A 17211-nucleotide genomic window follows, 5' to 3' on the forward strand; every position below is an offset into this window, starting at 1 on the left:
AGTGTTTCAATCAAGAAGAAATTACAGGTGATTCTTTGTAGTTTTACATAACAGCTAGAAATATCCTATTTCCAACGGTACGTAATAAAACTATATTTGAAACAATGGGCATACATCGAAGCAGGAATTGAACGGTATTTGCTCAAAATGTATCAAGGCATTGGCAATCGCCCAATGATTTAAATTCTAGTAAACTATAATTATTTGTTTTACATTAGCTATTGTAAATTGATGACGTTTATTTTGTCTAACTAACGTGCGTATTTTAAGCTTTCTAAGTATCACCAAAATGTCACAGTTTCTTTTTAAAATCTTGTTCTTTCTTCTTGTTCATGTTTTTTTTTTTTTTTTTTTTAAATCTGCTTTTGGTATGGTAATGTCTTCTGGCAAATTCACAAATAATTTCCGTTAACTTCAGAAGCGAAGTAAATTCGTCTCTGACAGATAAACAATCTTTTTCCCATCATCTATAAACTTTGATTTAACGTTCTTGGTTTATAATATGATTCAATAAAAATTGAAAGAGAACTTGTCTCAAAATTTAAATTGTAGAAACTTCGACACGCGATTGAGAAGCATTAGATCATCCCCTAAATAGTTCGTTCTTTTTTCGTATATTACGCGAGGAATCAGAAATTATCCGTCGTTAAATAATCAGTGACATATTTTTCGCACATTTGTTCTAATTAACTTTTCCATTGCTCTTTTGCAAAAATTCTCGTCATGAAAATGTTCTCACTCTTTTCGCCGCAACTCTCGGTAAAATCTCGTTATCCGTAAAACGAAATTACGCGACATTTAGAAAAGAATTTCTCCAATTCTCCAACGATGCAACCAATCTTTACTTTTCAAATTCTCCAACGATGACATCAATTTTTATTTTAAAAACGTAGTACGTTTTCACAAGCATTTACCATTTAGTCTATTCTCTTCAGTTCTGTACATGTAAGAAAGAAAGAAGGAAGATGGTGCCGTGGTTTGTTTCCAGCCTGCCTCAGATTATATTAAATTACACGGTGAAATCTCCATTTCTCCCGTTTCTTGTTACAGTTTGCAACTTCGTGGTGCACGACCGCTGTCTCAAGGCCGTCGTCTCCCCCTGCTCCACTATCGCGGCAGGTCTCATTAAGGTAAGAATACCCTCGGTTTCTGTTTTTGCCCCTTTTGTGTGACCGGAGATGAGTGAATTCTTCCCCCGCGACCTATATTTACGCACTGCTGAGAATACTTGGTTGCATAGTATCATGGTTGCGTCGAAAGTTCCGTTCGCAACGAGTTGAACTTCGTGAACACCGAGTTCTGCGTTAACAGTTGCGCCAATATGTTTAAAGATCACAGGGAGGAGAACTTGTCAGGTACATTTTTGTCGATTTTTTTTTATTTTAGCGTCACTTTATAACTACAAGGAAATAGGTACTTCGATACTTCCTCTCTATATATTTATTTGTAATAGTGTTATTAATACTAAATTAATTGTCTTTTTGATACGTTACGACACTTATTCCGGTTGATAGAAACATCAGTTTTATTTACTTAATGCTCACACCTTTTGCGTGATAAGTGAAAATAAACGAAATAATGGCGAAACTTGATATCGTAATAAGTTACATCTAATCAATTTGATGTATTTCAATGATACTGTTATAAAGAAATATATATACAGGGAATAATCTCTGGAACTCCGCGGTGTTCGAACACTAACGAGAGTCACTGTAGTTGAGAAAGGAAGGAACTTGTTAGGTTCAAGGATGTAAGTCTTCTAAAACTAACAGCACATAGGTTTGAGAAAATTTGGTAAAAAGCAAAGATAGAAGTATCAAGAAATCATTTTTTATTATAAACATTGTTATTAACGCTACTAAAAATTAGGAACATTTATTCGCGTTAGCCTGAAAACCAAATGAAAACTACAGGGGAAGAACACACGTCAAATTTTGGTACCTTTCATAAATTCAAGATCTTGTTAATCAATCTCACAATTGTCTTTTTATTTGGTTTGTGTAAAACGTATGTGTCTTTTTATCCTCTTTAAAATCTTAAAAATATTGCTTATCCTAATAATTATACATTAGTTTTTAATTATACACTAATAATTGTACATAGTTTCGGTTTTTATAAGACTGCGTCAACTTACCAGCTATTTTTAAAAGACTTTCATCGTTGGACCAAACAAATTATTTTTTTTAATTTGTGATATTAAAATCCTCCTGTTTAATCGTAAAGTGATATAGAAATCAGAAAGTCAATAAGAACGTTCTTCTCAAGCTTTCCTCTTTTAATTTCCAAATAGGAATACAATTTGAATAACGTGCAACTGATTGACAATACAGCGACTAAGCGAATATTAAAAACGCTGTCATCTAAAAAATAGAAAATGTAATTTCTCGTGTTCTTTCCCTGTACTCTTCATTTTAAATAGATTCATCTTGTAATCTTTCAACTTGCCTCGTTCCTCTACCCTTTACTCTTCCCTTCTCTCCCTCTATAAAATAGTCCTCGTGAGTAAAAACGTTAAGACTCGTGTTAAATGGTCAATTATTTTTACGGTGGTTATTTTTAAACGGAGTAAAAGTTGCGAGCAAATGGGGCGATTTTTGTTCGCCTTCAACGCGTAGTTTCCAAGGTGAATAAAACATTGCGAGGTTAAGACGCGCTTTACGAGGCTAACAAAATGAGAAACGAGAGGTTTTTTCATTTGTTGCAGAACCCGGTTGCACACTGCTGGTCTGAACAGGTACATCGTAGAAGAAAATTCTGCAACGTCTGTCGTAAACGGCTCGATGATAATCCATCCATACATTGCGAAAGTAAGCTCATTTTCTACATCTTGTCTTCTTTGTTAATATAAGATTATTTCTTACTGTTTAAATTATGTATATAAAACACAACGTCAAAATGTCAAAAATGTGGAATCACGTTTCGATATATATTCAATTTTCTGCTGTATTGTACGTTGATTAGGAGTCAACATCCTGGACGTTAACGATAATCGATTTTACTTTAATAGCTGTTTTTAGTAAAAAATTTCTTAATATTACGCAATGTTAAGTTAACTTTTTTGTTGTAAATTTCTTGGATATATGGAACACGTAGTAATTCCAAGCTATTGGCCAATAGTCGATAGTCAGTGTGCTTGTGTTCTATAGATTTATTATGAATAAAGAAGATGCTAGGACTGCAAACTTTTTCACAGAATCTAACCGACTTCCGTCGCACGTTTGCTATAAAAAAATGACACAATTTAAGAAACATGTACTTTGCTTCATGACTATAAGAAAATTTGTTAAAATTCTTTAAGATTATAGACTGGGTGTTACAAAAACTTGAACCTGTCTCATTAGCATTATTCTTCTTACTGATAAAATTGATTAACCACATAAAGTATCGTTATGTTCTAATATAATATCTTGTATTTTTTGGAGAAGAATCTGACGCTGTTGAACCGTGTCACTTTTAAAAGTAAAGCTATGATCGTAAAATATACTCACAGAGTTTCCTACATACACCTACGCAGAGAATTTACATTCGAATCTTTTTTTTAAAAATATCGCAAATCGTTTTATTAATTTCTTGTAGTCAATTTTTGTTAAAACGTTGCATCAAATCTGCGATCTATCAGAACATTATAATTGTTACCTTTTTTGCATAAATATTGACTCGCATATAGATAAGTGATTATTTCGTACTTTTTTCTTAGTCTTTTACTTTTAAAGAACAAAATAGAAGGGAGCTGCGTGGGAGAATTTTCCTTTTATGAGTGCTCAACGAAAGTAGAGATATCACCACCATTTTTACACTTTGAACCTATCGATGCCAGTGTTATCCTGGCTTCTAACCTGTTTCATGACAATTTATTCACAACGAATACGTGCTTACACATTTCATTTCATTTTTTCTCCGCGTACGTAACGATCTAGAGCAAATGATGTATTTTAGGTTTTACACAATATATCTCAATGAAATGAAATTTTTCTGGTAACGCAATAATGTAACGTTACAGAGTAGGAGAATATAAATCCCCTAAGGTGTCTATTTTCATCTCATTAAATCGTAAAAGCTTATTTAACCATAAAAATAAAAAGTAACTTGGTGAAGTTGCGTCAGACGAGTACACGAAGCAAGGTAAAGCTGTCTACTGTAATTTTTACAGTGAGAGTATCGAACGCTTTGATAATTTTCTTACAATTTGAAAAAAGAGAAAAGAAGAATTATACTGAATTTTCCTCAATGAATAATTTTTTCATTATCTTTCTTTTTATTATTTTCCGTTCTTACAACTTCTACAATCGAGCTTACTCTTTGTGTATCTCTTTCGATCGCATATTCCTTCTCAAGCTTCTACTGAACATTTCAATCAATTTATTATTAAGAATTCTTTTATCGTTCATTACTTTGGCAATATCACAGTTTTATATCTCTAGTACTGTATCATTTTTATTTACACGAAGCATATACACACACGACGTGTAGCATATTTGTTTCTGAACGTGTAAAATAACAATGAAAGTTTAGTGTCTTATCGTTAGTCGACTTGGCATAGAACGCGTTAACTTTACAGACAAATTTTATGCTATCTCGTTTTGATAAAAATAGCTTCTTTTTTATGACAATTTCTTGGACGACTATACTAATGCATCATGATTTACACGTCACACATTACACGTCATATCACACATTCTGTTGCTTAATATATTAAAATCAGTAATCCGTGATTTGTGACTTGTCGAAGCTCGCTAATAATATTGGTGCAATATTACCAAAGAAAGTGTCTCAAGTGATTTAACAAAAAGAAACAAAACAACTTGATCTTAGAGAAAAGTGTAAATTTTGGAAAGTCCGCGATGTTTCAGCCGAAAGACAGTGATCGATGATACTTGTAATTTCAGTATGCGAGTACTTCGTACACACGGAGTGCCAGGACTTTGCCGTGGCAGATTGCAAGGAGAACGCCACGTATTTACCTGGGAAGGACTTGGCGCAGGTAAAACATACCCATCACTGGCGAGAAGGTAATCTTCCGAGCAGTTCGAAATGCGCTGTCTGCAAGAAAAACTGTGTTTCTGCCGAGTGCCTTTCCGGGTTTCGTTGCGAATGGTGCGGCATGACGGTAAATGTTCTTCCTCTTTTCTAAACTCCCCTTCATCGTTTTACATTTCTCCGCTGTAATCAATGGTGTGCAAAAGTTTCACCGATAGAGTCTAAATAATTTGTTACGTTTGTAAACAACTCTCGTAGCGTTAGAATTTCATTTTGTATTGTATAAAATTATAGCAGTTGTTCCTCTTCGAAGCAAAAGTTTAAAAAATGATAAAATTGCCCGGATAACGTCGAACAATGCTTAATTAAAAATAACATTGATCGTTGCCAAATCGAATTAACGAGTGCTCTTGTTAATACAATGAGCGCCGAGTTTTAATAAAAATACAGATTTGCATAACAAAAGCGTTATTTCCGTTCGCGTTGTGTTAAAAGAGACGATGGGTATTTTTGCATATGGAAACGTATAAAAGTAGTTTGCTTTTGTAATTTAGTATGACACGAATATTATGAATTTATTATAGAATCGAATAGTTATGATTTATAAATTTATAAATAGAATCGTTTAAGTCATTGTTCGAATTTGTAGAGAATCTTCTTGCCGAGGTAATTTCAATCTTCGCGGAAATAATTATTTTGCTGTACAAATTAGAGCAATTATTTAATCAAAAGATTCCTTTCATTCTTTCCTACTCGCGGTGCTTCATTTATATTATAAATACGAAATTAACTTGCAGTTTCCTCGCTTTCTCTTCATATTCAACCCTCGTGCGTCTTTCATTTTCTCAACTTCAATTTGTCGCTTCGTTGTTACACCGACGATGATATTGAACGATAAAAAACCGATAATAATGGGAGAATTTTAGAGAATTGTAAAATATCAAAATATAATTTATTTCCATCTTATCATTTCTATCAACTTTGAAGAAACTGTGTCTTAGTATTTAACGCTGACTACCCTACATTTTTTAAAGCGTAAGATCATCCTGTACTTTGAAACAATGGTCAATATATTCATAATAATAATAAATAAAAAATATAATAACCGTCTGGTTGCAGTTGCACTCTTACTGTTATAAAAATATCCCGCAAGAATGCACCTTTGGAAACTTGGAACCAATTTACTTACCACCACATGCAGTCAGCATTCCACGTACGGAAGTTCCCATGGAGGCCATCATTGGTGTACAAGTACGTCGAAAAGAAGTCCTGGCGCGTGAGTATTCTTGCCGTAAGTGTCTATTGTACAAATATACGTTTCGAATATCGATTAGAGAATGTGTAACACGTGAACGGTTGATGGACGGAAGTAGTGGAATGAAATTATGTTCACGTACGTGTACTGCTAATATGGCTATTATATAAATATGTATATCTTGTAATTGTCGATATTGTACCGATTTGTTCGAAATTTTATTTCAAACTATCGATTATGTGTATGTATACGAACGAAAAGGAAAAGGAAAAAGAGAGGAAACGAAGAATCGTAAGGGAAAGAAATAGCTTAGAGAATAGCGTGTAGGATGTGTCTCTATGTTTCCTTATAGACGATTAAAGACGATTAAACGATTGCAGAATGTACGTATCTGTAAATGTTCCTATCTGCGCGAACTTAATATATTTATTTGCGTATTTAAATGAATTTATTTTACTTTACTTTTCTTCTATTTTTGCCGCGTACCTAGAAGAATTATTTGGAAGGTTTTATTATTAAATTCAGCCCGTGAGAATTTATTGCATTCTACATATTGATAATATTAGTATATTACACTCAGATAACAAATAATGGCTCAATTAGAGTGTTACGAATTTCATGGTCGATCAATCTTCACGATACATCGAGCACACGTTTTATCGAGTTCCTATAAAATGTCACAGTGTCAATACTTGATGCACCATTTAAGGAAAAAGAACACTGTCATGCAAAGATCACATTGTACTCATCGTTAGTACATAATAATTCCGATATTCATAGCAACGATACATTTTAACCAGATAGCCTACTACTACGTTTAGATAGAATAGCCACGTTCTACATGTTTCTTCGTGTGCAAAATAGAATTTTCTTTTCTCACACTGTCGTATTCGCTGTCTTTTGTATTTCGTTCGAACGGTAATGTATACGTATATATATACACGAGTTTTATATATAAGATATAGGTATACTACAAGATTATATATATACATATATACGAGGATTAAATGAAAAATAATGCCTACGATTTTATAATTTATTAATAATTGTTAGTATATATCGAATTTTATGTGTATATGTATACATTGTGTTTGGTAGGGATATTAAGAAACAAATATTAAGACAATTAACAATTAACAATTGTACGATAAAATTACGTAGTTATAGTTTGTATGTTTATTATTATAGTTTGAAATAGAGTAGATACATCAAGTTTATAGACAGATTATTTCGAATGAAAAAATAGTCGCAGCTATTGAAATTTTTTTTATTTTCTCTTTAAACAAACGACTCTTATTGTCTCTTATTATACAAGTGCGTTCGTAGGTTTATATAATTTATATAATTCAATTTTAATTAGTCCTTTTTAAAAATATTTATGTGTATTGATGAGATAAATAAATAAGTAATACCGGCATTTACTGGAAAATATTAACGGGACAGATTACGTAGGTTTTTTGCTCTTTCTTTACCCAACGTGTTACTTAATAACGAGATTGCTCGTTTCAACAATATGATCAAACATAATCGATGTAATACGATCAAATATAAGAAATTGATCTTCGACATTTCATCCTTCACATGGCTCAGAATTGGTTCCATGCACATATTTTCTGACTGTGCTCGAAATTCAAGAACTCAGTTTAAATTCGAAGAATTGTCCACGAAATTATTTAATTTTTTTTACCGTGATTTTTTAAAACGTTTTTGTGCGATGAAAGGAAGTGACCATAGGAAAGTCAGCTATTGTGGAAAAGTATGAACGAATGAAATGATAATTATCTTTTATTCAAACGTTAAGGATTAGTATATTTCGATTGCTCACGAAATTATAAAATCGAACACATTACTTTCCATTCAATCCATTCGTGTACGCATATTTCTAAATATACAGATCTATAGAAACAGATCTATTTTAATTCGGCAAACCTATATCGTGAAATTTCCAAAAATTTATTCGTGCGTATGTTATCCCATAAATTGTATACGATAATGTTTATTATCTTATATAGTAAAACATTAACGACGAAGAAGAAACGAAAGAAATTAGGAGGAGCAATATAAGATAATTTTCATTATTTGTATTGTTATAACCTATATTAAACATATATCTATATGTATGATGTACCATCGACTTTTAGACATAAATATCTTTTGCATGGTATTTAGCATTTGCTCATTCGTTCGCGTGTATAAAAGTACATACATATATATACTACTTTCTCGAATTTTATGATATATATATATGTATTTGTGTATATATATATATATATTATAATATACATATACGTATTTTCCTTCAGAGCATGCGATGTACGATCCGTTGGATAAGAAAAATAATCCCACTCGTGTTTTTTAACTCTCGAACACGTTTCTGTCACGTTCAGTCTGTGGTACAAAAGGCTATCTTGTGTCTTATTTATTTTTCCCACTCTTTACTCGAGTATTTTTACGAGAAAGTCCGTTATCCAACTTCCTGCCAGATTATTACTGTTTCTCTCTAGTAATCATTATACGTATATACGTGTCTTTTGTAACTATTTACCACAGCCGTCTTCCAGTTTCTCGCACTCTCAGCTTTCCACGCATCGATCGGAAAAAAAGATTCGCGAAATTGGAAATACCAGCCACGATTGGCCAGCTCGCTGTGGTTATTCAAAGCAAACATTTTCGCGAAATTCAACGGCTCTTGGCCGTATTCCGATCGCTACGCGTGATATCGAACGCGTGAGAAAAGACACGAAATGGTTTTGTGGGATGCTAACATCGAAATTTCTGATTATCGAGCAAATTTAGAAAGCACCAGTAACACAAATGTTATAGGTTACATTACGTATATATCAAATATTCGTTGTGTATATTGGCTTGTGAAACGTTATTAAAATCACTATTGGAACTCTATAAAAAGATACTTTGGAAAATTTATTCTTATTCGAAGAAAATATACGCACGGTAGAAGTTATACTTCGGCAACAAAAAGTTTATTTTAAGGATCGACAAGCAGGTAATCGTCTTTGCCAGGATAAGTAATTTTTATTATTACGTGTTAACGAAGATTATGATGGGAGACAAATATTTTTCAAGAATTTTTATGTTTTACAAAGAACGTATCAAGTGTTTTATACCACAGCGGCAAACTCGTAGAAATATCATCTATATTTAGGCCAGAACGTTAACATTATTTATGTGTAAGTATTAAAATACCGAAAGCTCGTTAAACATGTTGTTATATACTTCACTTATATATTACCAATACATACATTACAATTTACAGTACATTCGATTCAACGCGTTTCTTACCGTAATATTTGTTAAAAAACGATTTTCAATGTTGAATTTTTCCAATACAAGTTTTGCGATCAGAGTATCTAGTTTGCATATATTTGCAAACATTATAGCTTCTGTGGCTGTTGCTGTTATTAATCGCTATTCTCAGTGTGCTTTCAATAGGCGTAATGACATTTACGATTATTATATCGATTCACGTGGCTTTACAAATTACAGTTACACGGGTTGCCAATATCGTTGCCAGACACTTAGGAAAATCAAAACTATGATTCTAAAATCGTATAAAGACAGTTTCAGATTTACTTAAGAACGAGGATGTACATGTAAATACTTCATTTATAGTATATACGAGATAAATGTTTAAGTCGTTAATGTATGGTAGTTTTATTAAAGGTTAAATTAGAAATGTAAATTAAGGATTTGCGTTGAAGATGTTATTAAATGCAGAGCTAAAACTTTTTATTTTTATCGGTTAATTTAGTTTTTTTATGCTTTTTTTTTCTTTAGAAAAATATTTGTGATGAGTATTGTGTGTATAAAATAGCGATGAAGTAGTAAATAATGGCGATTAAAGTAAAATTTGTGGTGCTGTGTACCGCACCACGCTGAGTGTTTGCGATTTAAACGTTGGCACGTTGATTTCACGTTTGTCGATGATTTAATTAAAAGCGAATTAAAAGCAGAAACATGTAATAAGTACTGGTCAATTTTCTGCTATCTTTATGACTAAATTTATGATCAATCTACGAAAATTCCGAATATAATCAAAATTTTTCTTCGTGGTTATAATACTTATAAAATATACGTACATATATTCGAAGAAGATTAATATGTTCTACTATAATCGAATATTTTTATTGTCTACATAAAATCGTCTTTGACTCGAGGAATTTAGGATTAAGCTTGAATCGAAAACTTTATACATACGCGTGTAATATTTTTATATAAGAAACAATAGAGAAATTAACGTTTATAAATAAGAAGATTCTAGGAAGATTATTATTCTTTCGAGTTGTATTCTTTAAGAAATAAGGGTACTTCTACCAATAGGAAAATTATTGAAATCATATTAAACAATTCTATCAGAACATTCTTACTGTATACTATATTATAAATCGTAACGAACGTCTGCACTTCCTAACTCGATAATTTACAAACTTGTAACATCAGCGAATCGACAAGTTACGAATAGTCGATCGAAGATTTCTGTTGCGCGAACAGAACTTTTACAATTTTATAACTATGTGTCAGATACGACGATCGACTTTACAGTTCGTACTATGTAATTTTCAGATTGCACGCGTTCCGTTATCGATCTTACTGTTATTCTATAAGAGAAATTATATCGATAACCTGTAACTTGTAAAAGTGTGCTAATAAGAATGATTAGCCGAGGTGTAGCAAAATCCATGAAGAAAGAACGACAACGCAAGAGAGAATAACAATATTCCTGAAATTGTTATAACCAACCATGTTACGAATAATTGATCACGTTTTAATCTGTCGGTAAACGCGGAATATTGCGCACGATTAAATCGCAGTCACCCGGCGTTTATGTGTCTTTTTCTATATCTGAGGTCAGAAGGGAAAAAGGGAAAAGGAATTGTGTAGAGATCAGAGACTTGTATAATGGTAAACGTATAAAAAAACTCGGTCTACCGTTTGCTTCTATTTGAAGATAACATCGGAGAGCAATTCGATTTCGCTGAGAGTGAACAAATTGGGGCTGCAGGCCGCCTAGCCGAAGCTTTGAGGCGCCTTTCACTAGTTTTGCCACGTAGCTGCCATGGAAATTGTCATGCTTCCCCTCCTTATGTTCGAGGTATCTAGAATATTACCATCATCTGACATTCATCTGTGTGAGCATAATCGATGTTGAGATGTTAGCGCGAAACCGGAAACCGGACGGAACGGAACTTGCCGTAGCGATTAATTGTTTCTTTTTTTTCTTTTTTTCTGTTATACATTCAGCTTATTTTCCTCTTAATTGTACTCTTCTCTTCTTTCTATTCTATCTCTTCCTTCTTTTCTTCTCTTTTCTCTCACTCACGCGCTTTCTAACATTTTCTCCTTTGCCTCAAACTCTGTCGCTTATTTTCTTATTCTCTTTTTTTCTTTCTTTCGCTGGATCTTTAACGATGGAAGAAAATTGTGTATTCACGATGAAGTGTCTTTTTCTTTATTTCACCTTTTCGGTACTAGCAGAGGCTTGAGATATTGGTAGGTAAGCGTGGATGTGATTTCTATTTCATTCACGCAACTATAAGATGTTATTTCAGCTGAATAATCCGATATTCTACGAAAATAGTGCGGTAAACGTATAAGTTACATATCGAGCGCGTATTTGAGTTGGGTCTATGTTCGGATCTAGTGGAATTGGAATATAATATGACGTAAGAAGATTTTGACGCATTCGTAAGAAGTTTCATTTTTAAATATGTCATAGTTTCGCATCTGATTTCGAATGAAATTAAAACATACGTGATATTACGTGAGTTCCGTGAGAAACAGTGTTTATAGGAAACGTTTTGTAATGTTCCGATCAAAGTTTCTGTATTGATCCTAGGCATTCTCGATGAGAGAAGCTGTATGTTTAACATCATGCAATTTGACATTTTTGTTTTAAAAAAGCGGACGCTCTTTACGTTGTAACAATTTCGACGCTTTGCATCTTGGGTTGGTTCTGACCTTTCTGCTTGTTAACGTGTCGATAGTTCGAGAGTCGCTTTAAACCTTTAGTTCACGCGATCCGAACTTGTTCAAGGTCCGCTTCAATCAAATTTTACTGATAAACAATGTCAACGTATTAATAATCAGACGAAATCTCTCCCTTTTGTGTATTTTAATGTTCACAGGAGAATCATAAAGCTTCTATTGAAATTCTTTTCTGAATACTGTGGTGCCCGTTTGCTCTTGAATTTCTTGCGAATGTCACCGATAGCAGGAACATTATCTATGAAACTTATAGATACGTAGCGATAACTATTTTAAATTTATTCGAATCTTAACGACACTGTAGTTAGAAATTGAAAGTTAATTTACTTTTACGTAACGATCTGATGAATATGCGGAGCAAGTTTTTAGAAGTATCAAGAGTAGTAACTATGGCGTTTGTCATTTTTACGTAATTACGACAGAATCGTTTCAAAAAGAATGATTGCATCAGTGTCAGAAATCGAAACCTAAGTTATTTGAATTTAATAATCAGATGAATAAAGAGTGTAGATATTCATAGTTCACAAGAGAAAAACAGTAGCATTATGTTTAACAATTACGAAAGAATATTATTTTGTGGTAGTTTTTAATAATGCAGTACCGAAAGGGTTGACAATTTGGTCTTATTTTACAATAAAAGAAAATATCTGGAAATGCTGCTTTTTAAATCAATAATTTTATCTTGTTTAAGGTATTTATTCGAGGCACTGCAATTAATGCGCTTGCTTTGATTGTATGAACTTTTTGTGTTTAAGATGGCGTAAGTTTTATACATTACTGTAAAATATTAATTATAAATCGTAAGCTATATAACTATACATAAGCATTTAACGCATTAGAAAATTTTAACAATATTCCCTGATTATAAGTAAAAACACGTAACTTCAAATTACATATAAAAAGCATGTATGATACTATATCATCGATTAAACGTTAATTAAAACGACGGTATTAAATTGATGACATATTTCTTATTGGAATACTCACAAAGCATGTAGTATAATAATACTACAAACATTATGAAAACCACGTTTTATTCCACATACTTAATATCAAAGTTTTATTGTCGTTTATGTCAATGTTAAAATGTTATTTTTTTTATTATGTGCATTACAATCTTATGGTTTTACGTCATTGCAAAAACAAAAAATTTGAAAAGACGCCACAGATGGGTATTATTGTTTAAAATATTTAAGAAGCAGTACAAATTATCGTTGCATAATATAATAAAATATCTCGTTCCCGAGCATTGCCAAGTGAAAATTAAAGAAGATTTTAGTAATTTAATAATTTAATAACTTTTTTTATTCGAATCTAATAATTTTTTAATTCAAATTTGATAATTTAATAATTTCTAATTCGTCAAGCTGTCTTCTTTAAGATTCTTATATGTAATGTCATACATATGTTTATATAAAGTTCAATATTTTTCTAAATTCAATATATTGAACTAATGCATTTTTCTTGTTTTTGGCATACATATATTAGGAATACATTATCGTTTTACTAAAACCTTGATCTGTATCGAATATGCATATACTGCTACATAATCAATACGATAAGATCGTTGAAGAAACATTTAAAAAATTACAAATCGACTTATATAAAGATATTTCAATGTTTTTATAAATTTAGCAGAGTTTATTATTTGGATGAATATTAATTCTATCAACTTTAATTCCATTTTACGAATCAGTGCACGATAAAATTAGGTAACGCGAATTTAACTCCACCCTTCTGTGGCATAATTTCGTCTAAAGCTGAATTAATTAATACTAATACTATCCGGCATATAATTAACGAAACAATAACTATTGATATAAAAAAGCAAATAATAATTAGTCTAACAAAATATTTCTCAAAGATTTTTCACACGAATTAACTATCTTCATAAGTACATTACCAATTTGTTTCAAAAAGTACAATGAATATTTTTTTTATTGTAATAATGAAACAAACTGAATCATGCCGTGTTATCTCTCTGCTCACAACTACCAAAACAATAATTATTTTTAAAAGTAGCGGATATTAATGCAACTAAAATACCCTTCAAAGATTTTCTATACAAACTAACTTCCTTAATAAACATATTATCAACGTTTCAAAATATAAGGAAGATTATCGTATTAAATGAAATAAACTCAATCACGTTACTTATTTTGTCTCTATCTACACCTAACAATACAATTATCATTTAAAAGATAGTAAATAATAATTAATAAGAAATCCTTCAAAAGCTTGTTTATATGTATTAATCTTCTTAATAATGCATCGTATAAAATAAGACATAATCGCGTCATTTATTTTTCTCTCCAAAACACGTAAAATCCCGTGTTACAACTGCACGCTAATATTTTCTGATGACGCATATTAACCGAGCGATTTACATTTCAACGGGCGTAGGATGTAATCGAACGATTGCAAAAAAAAAAAGAAAAGAGAAAACGAAGAAAAAGTCGTATCTCACGTCACGTTGATCTCTATGAATGTTTGTTATTTCGTTCTCTTTAACATTTACGTTTCTAGCATGTGTGTATGTGTTGCTTCTCGGTGCATGTACTGTCACACACACACACACTCAGCCCTCTGGATGCTATGACGAGTACCCGTGACGCTTGTCACAACACTATGCAGTGCAAATGAAGTTGCAAGAATGCTACTGTGAATAAATCTTCCTATCATGTGTGTTCTGCAAACCCATCGTGCCCGATGGTAAGAGGTGTCACTTATTATTCTTCGAACTTTCTTTGAAAGAAAATGTGAAAGTGCCAACATTTTTGCATTGTAGCGCAGTATATGTAACACCTTAGTTCGTTCCTTTTCTATCCGCCTTCGTTTCTTTTTCTTGCCTTAATACATCTCACATGAGTATGATCATTGCAGTAATTATCGCACAGAAACAATGCACCTTGTAGAACGTCTGAAATATTTAGTGCATAATAATATCGTATTCGTTCTCTTATCTCGACTCGAGTGGAATTATGCCGATTTAAATGTATCGAACGCGTTAATTGTAATTCTATTCCTCATTGGTGATCATCGGCACTTTTATTTATTTATTGCCTTTTTTTTTCTTTTCAAAAATTATCGATACGATATCAATATTATTCGATGACTGATCCGGAAGATTGTTTAGCCCGTAATCAAAATTCATTAAAGAAGCGAGAAGGAATGGAAATATCAAATTTATCAAAATTAGGAGACGGACTCGCTTTAAGTTTCTTCCTTATTTATTACTTCCATAAAATAAACGAAACAGACTTTTACAACTGCTTCGTCTGAGATACATAAAATAGCATCGAGACAAAATTATGCACTAAAGTTTCAGAATATCTCACATCGTAAGCTTCACTGATATTACGTAATCCAAGCCACCATGTGTCGATATCAAATTGATTCAGTTCCGTATACTAGCGCTTCAATAATAGCAATAATACCAATCTGTAGTACCTTTGGTACAAACGTCCAAGTCGGATGACACGTTTGATCTGCTGTACTTCCGTATGATTCCCGTAAAAGAACTTTGAACCCGGAAAGTGTCATAGCTACTTTCTATAGATGCTTTCTTACCATACACCATTAATGTTATCTGAGTAATGATTGCCAAGCGTATAAATATATTTATATATATATATATTTATATATATACGTATATATGTATATATATATACATATATTGCATCTTTTAATGGTAGTTGAAAAAAAACAATAAACGATACGATGCATTTATCTTACACCTAAGTACAGTAGTGTTTGCTTAAATTACAATAAGTCGAGAATTTATATCGTAATTCTCAGCACACAGGTATAGTGATTTCGTTCTGGAAAAATTCTTGAATATGTTGGCGAAGAAAAGGAAATAAATCCAGCGAGAACAAGGTAGAAAGATATGACAATAGATCATTCCATAAGTAATATGGTTATTTGTATAATGTTACAAAGTAAAAATTATATCGTATTCACTGGCGAATAATGTGTTGTCTGAATTTGTTAATAACAAATACGAAATTGTATAGATAACTAGCCGAAGAATGACAGATAGTTACTGTTCGATTTTAGAAATTCAGAATGTAAAACAAAAGACGAAATTACTTATGGAGAGACCTTTTCTTGCACGATAATTTAACAACGCTAATTCGATACTAATAAATCGACAAGTTGAAAGTTTTCAATTCTTCTTTCTTATAATTTCATAATTCTTTTGTCAGATATGGTACTTATAATGAATAATTTCTTATCCGTAATCTTCGCTAGTAATTTACTAAATAATACAATTTACTATTAAATTTTCCACTGTCAAGCAAGGGTATTTATTAATATTAGTAACTCGTAACCTGTGACTTATGTAAAATTATTAACAATATCAGTTCGATCGTGCAAGAGTCCCCTGATATACAGGGTGGTTGGTAACTGGTGGTACAAGCGGAAAGGGGGTGATTCTACGCGAAAAAAGAAGTCGAAAATATAGAATAAAAATTTTTCGTTTGAGGCTTTGTTTTCGAGAAAATCGACTTTGAATTTTCGCTCGGTACGCGTGCGGTACGTTATAACGGATCTCACTGTAGATCGTTGTTTCGATGGAAAAATTAAAAAAAAAAATTTTTTTTTTAATTTTTATTCTATATTTTCGCGTAGAATCACCCCCTTTCTGCTTGTACCACCAGTTACCAACCACCCTGTATTTCTCCCTTACTCTCGCTGTAATTAATTCGTTCCTCGTCGATAAGTTTACGCTACGATTGCAGCAATGCGTTCTTCGACGAATTGTCCTTCTTACTAACAAAAGATCCGAAGAACGACTTAGCAATTGTCGTAAGTATCTTTGTATCTGTTTCTTGCGACGTATTCGTGAAAACGTTAAGTTGATAGGAAAACGCATTCGCTGTAATCGTAGTCTTGAACTACACTGGCAGAGAGTAGAGTATGAGAGAACGAGCTGGAAACACCGAATAGACGTTCAAGTTAACCATCGTAAC

The 17211-nt window shown here is 32.2% G+C and overlaps 1 protein-coding gene across 9 annotated transcripts in view; it reads left to right on the forward strand.

Moving 5' to 3' along the window:
* Nucleotides 1-17211, forward strand: part of LOC138182053 (diacylglycerol kinase theta) — a 43575-nt gene that overhangs the window by 11180 nt on the left and 15184 nt on the right. For 3 of the 9 annotated variants that reach the window (XM_069117551.1, XM_069117550.1, XM_069117549.1), the window contains exons 2-6: nt 1051-1130; nt 2705-2807; nt 4887-5107; nt 6097-6268; nt 11199-11342. In XM_069117551.1, the coding sequence (XP_068973652.1) occupies nt 1051-1130; nt 2705-2807; nt 4887-5107; nt 6097-6268; nt 11199-11342 (720 nt within the window). The remainder of the gene's footprint in view (nt 1-1050; nt 1131-2704; nt 2808-4886; nt 5108-6096; nt 6269-11198; nt 11343-17211) is intronic. The other 6 variants (XM_069117553.1, XM_069117554.1, XM_069117558.1 and 3 more) reach the window with 3 other exon arrangements.

Source organism: Bombus flavifrons, chromosome 7 (assembly GCF_040668555.2).
Source record: "Bombus flavifrons isolate JBK064 chromosome 7, iyBomFlav1_principal, whole genome shotgun sequence".
Lineage (NCBI taxonomy): Eukaryota > Metazoa > Arthropoda > Insecta > Hymenoptera > Apidae > Bombus > Bombus flavifrons.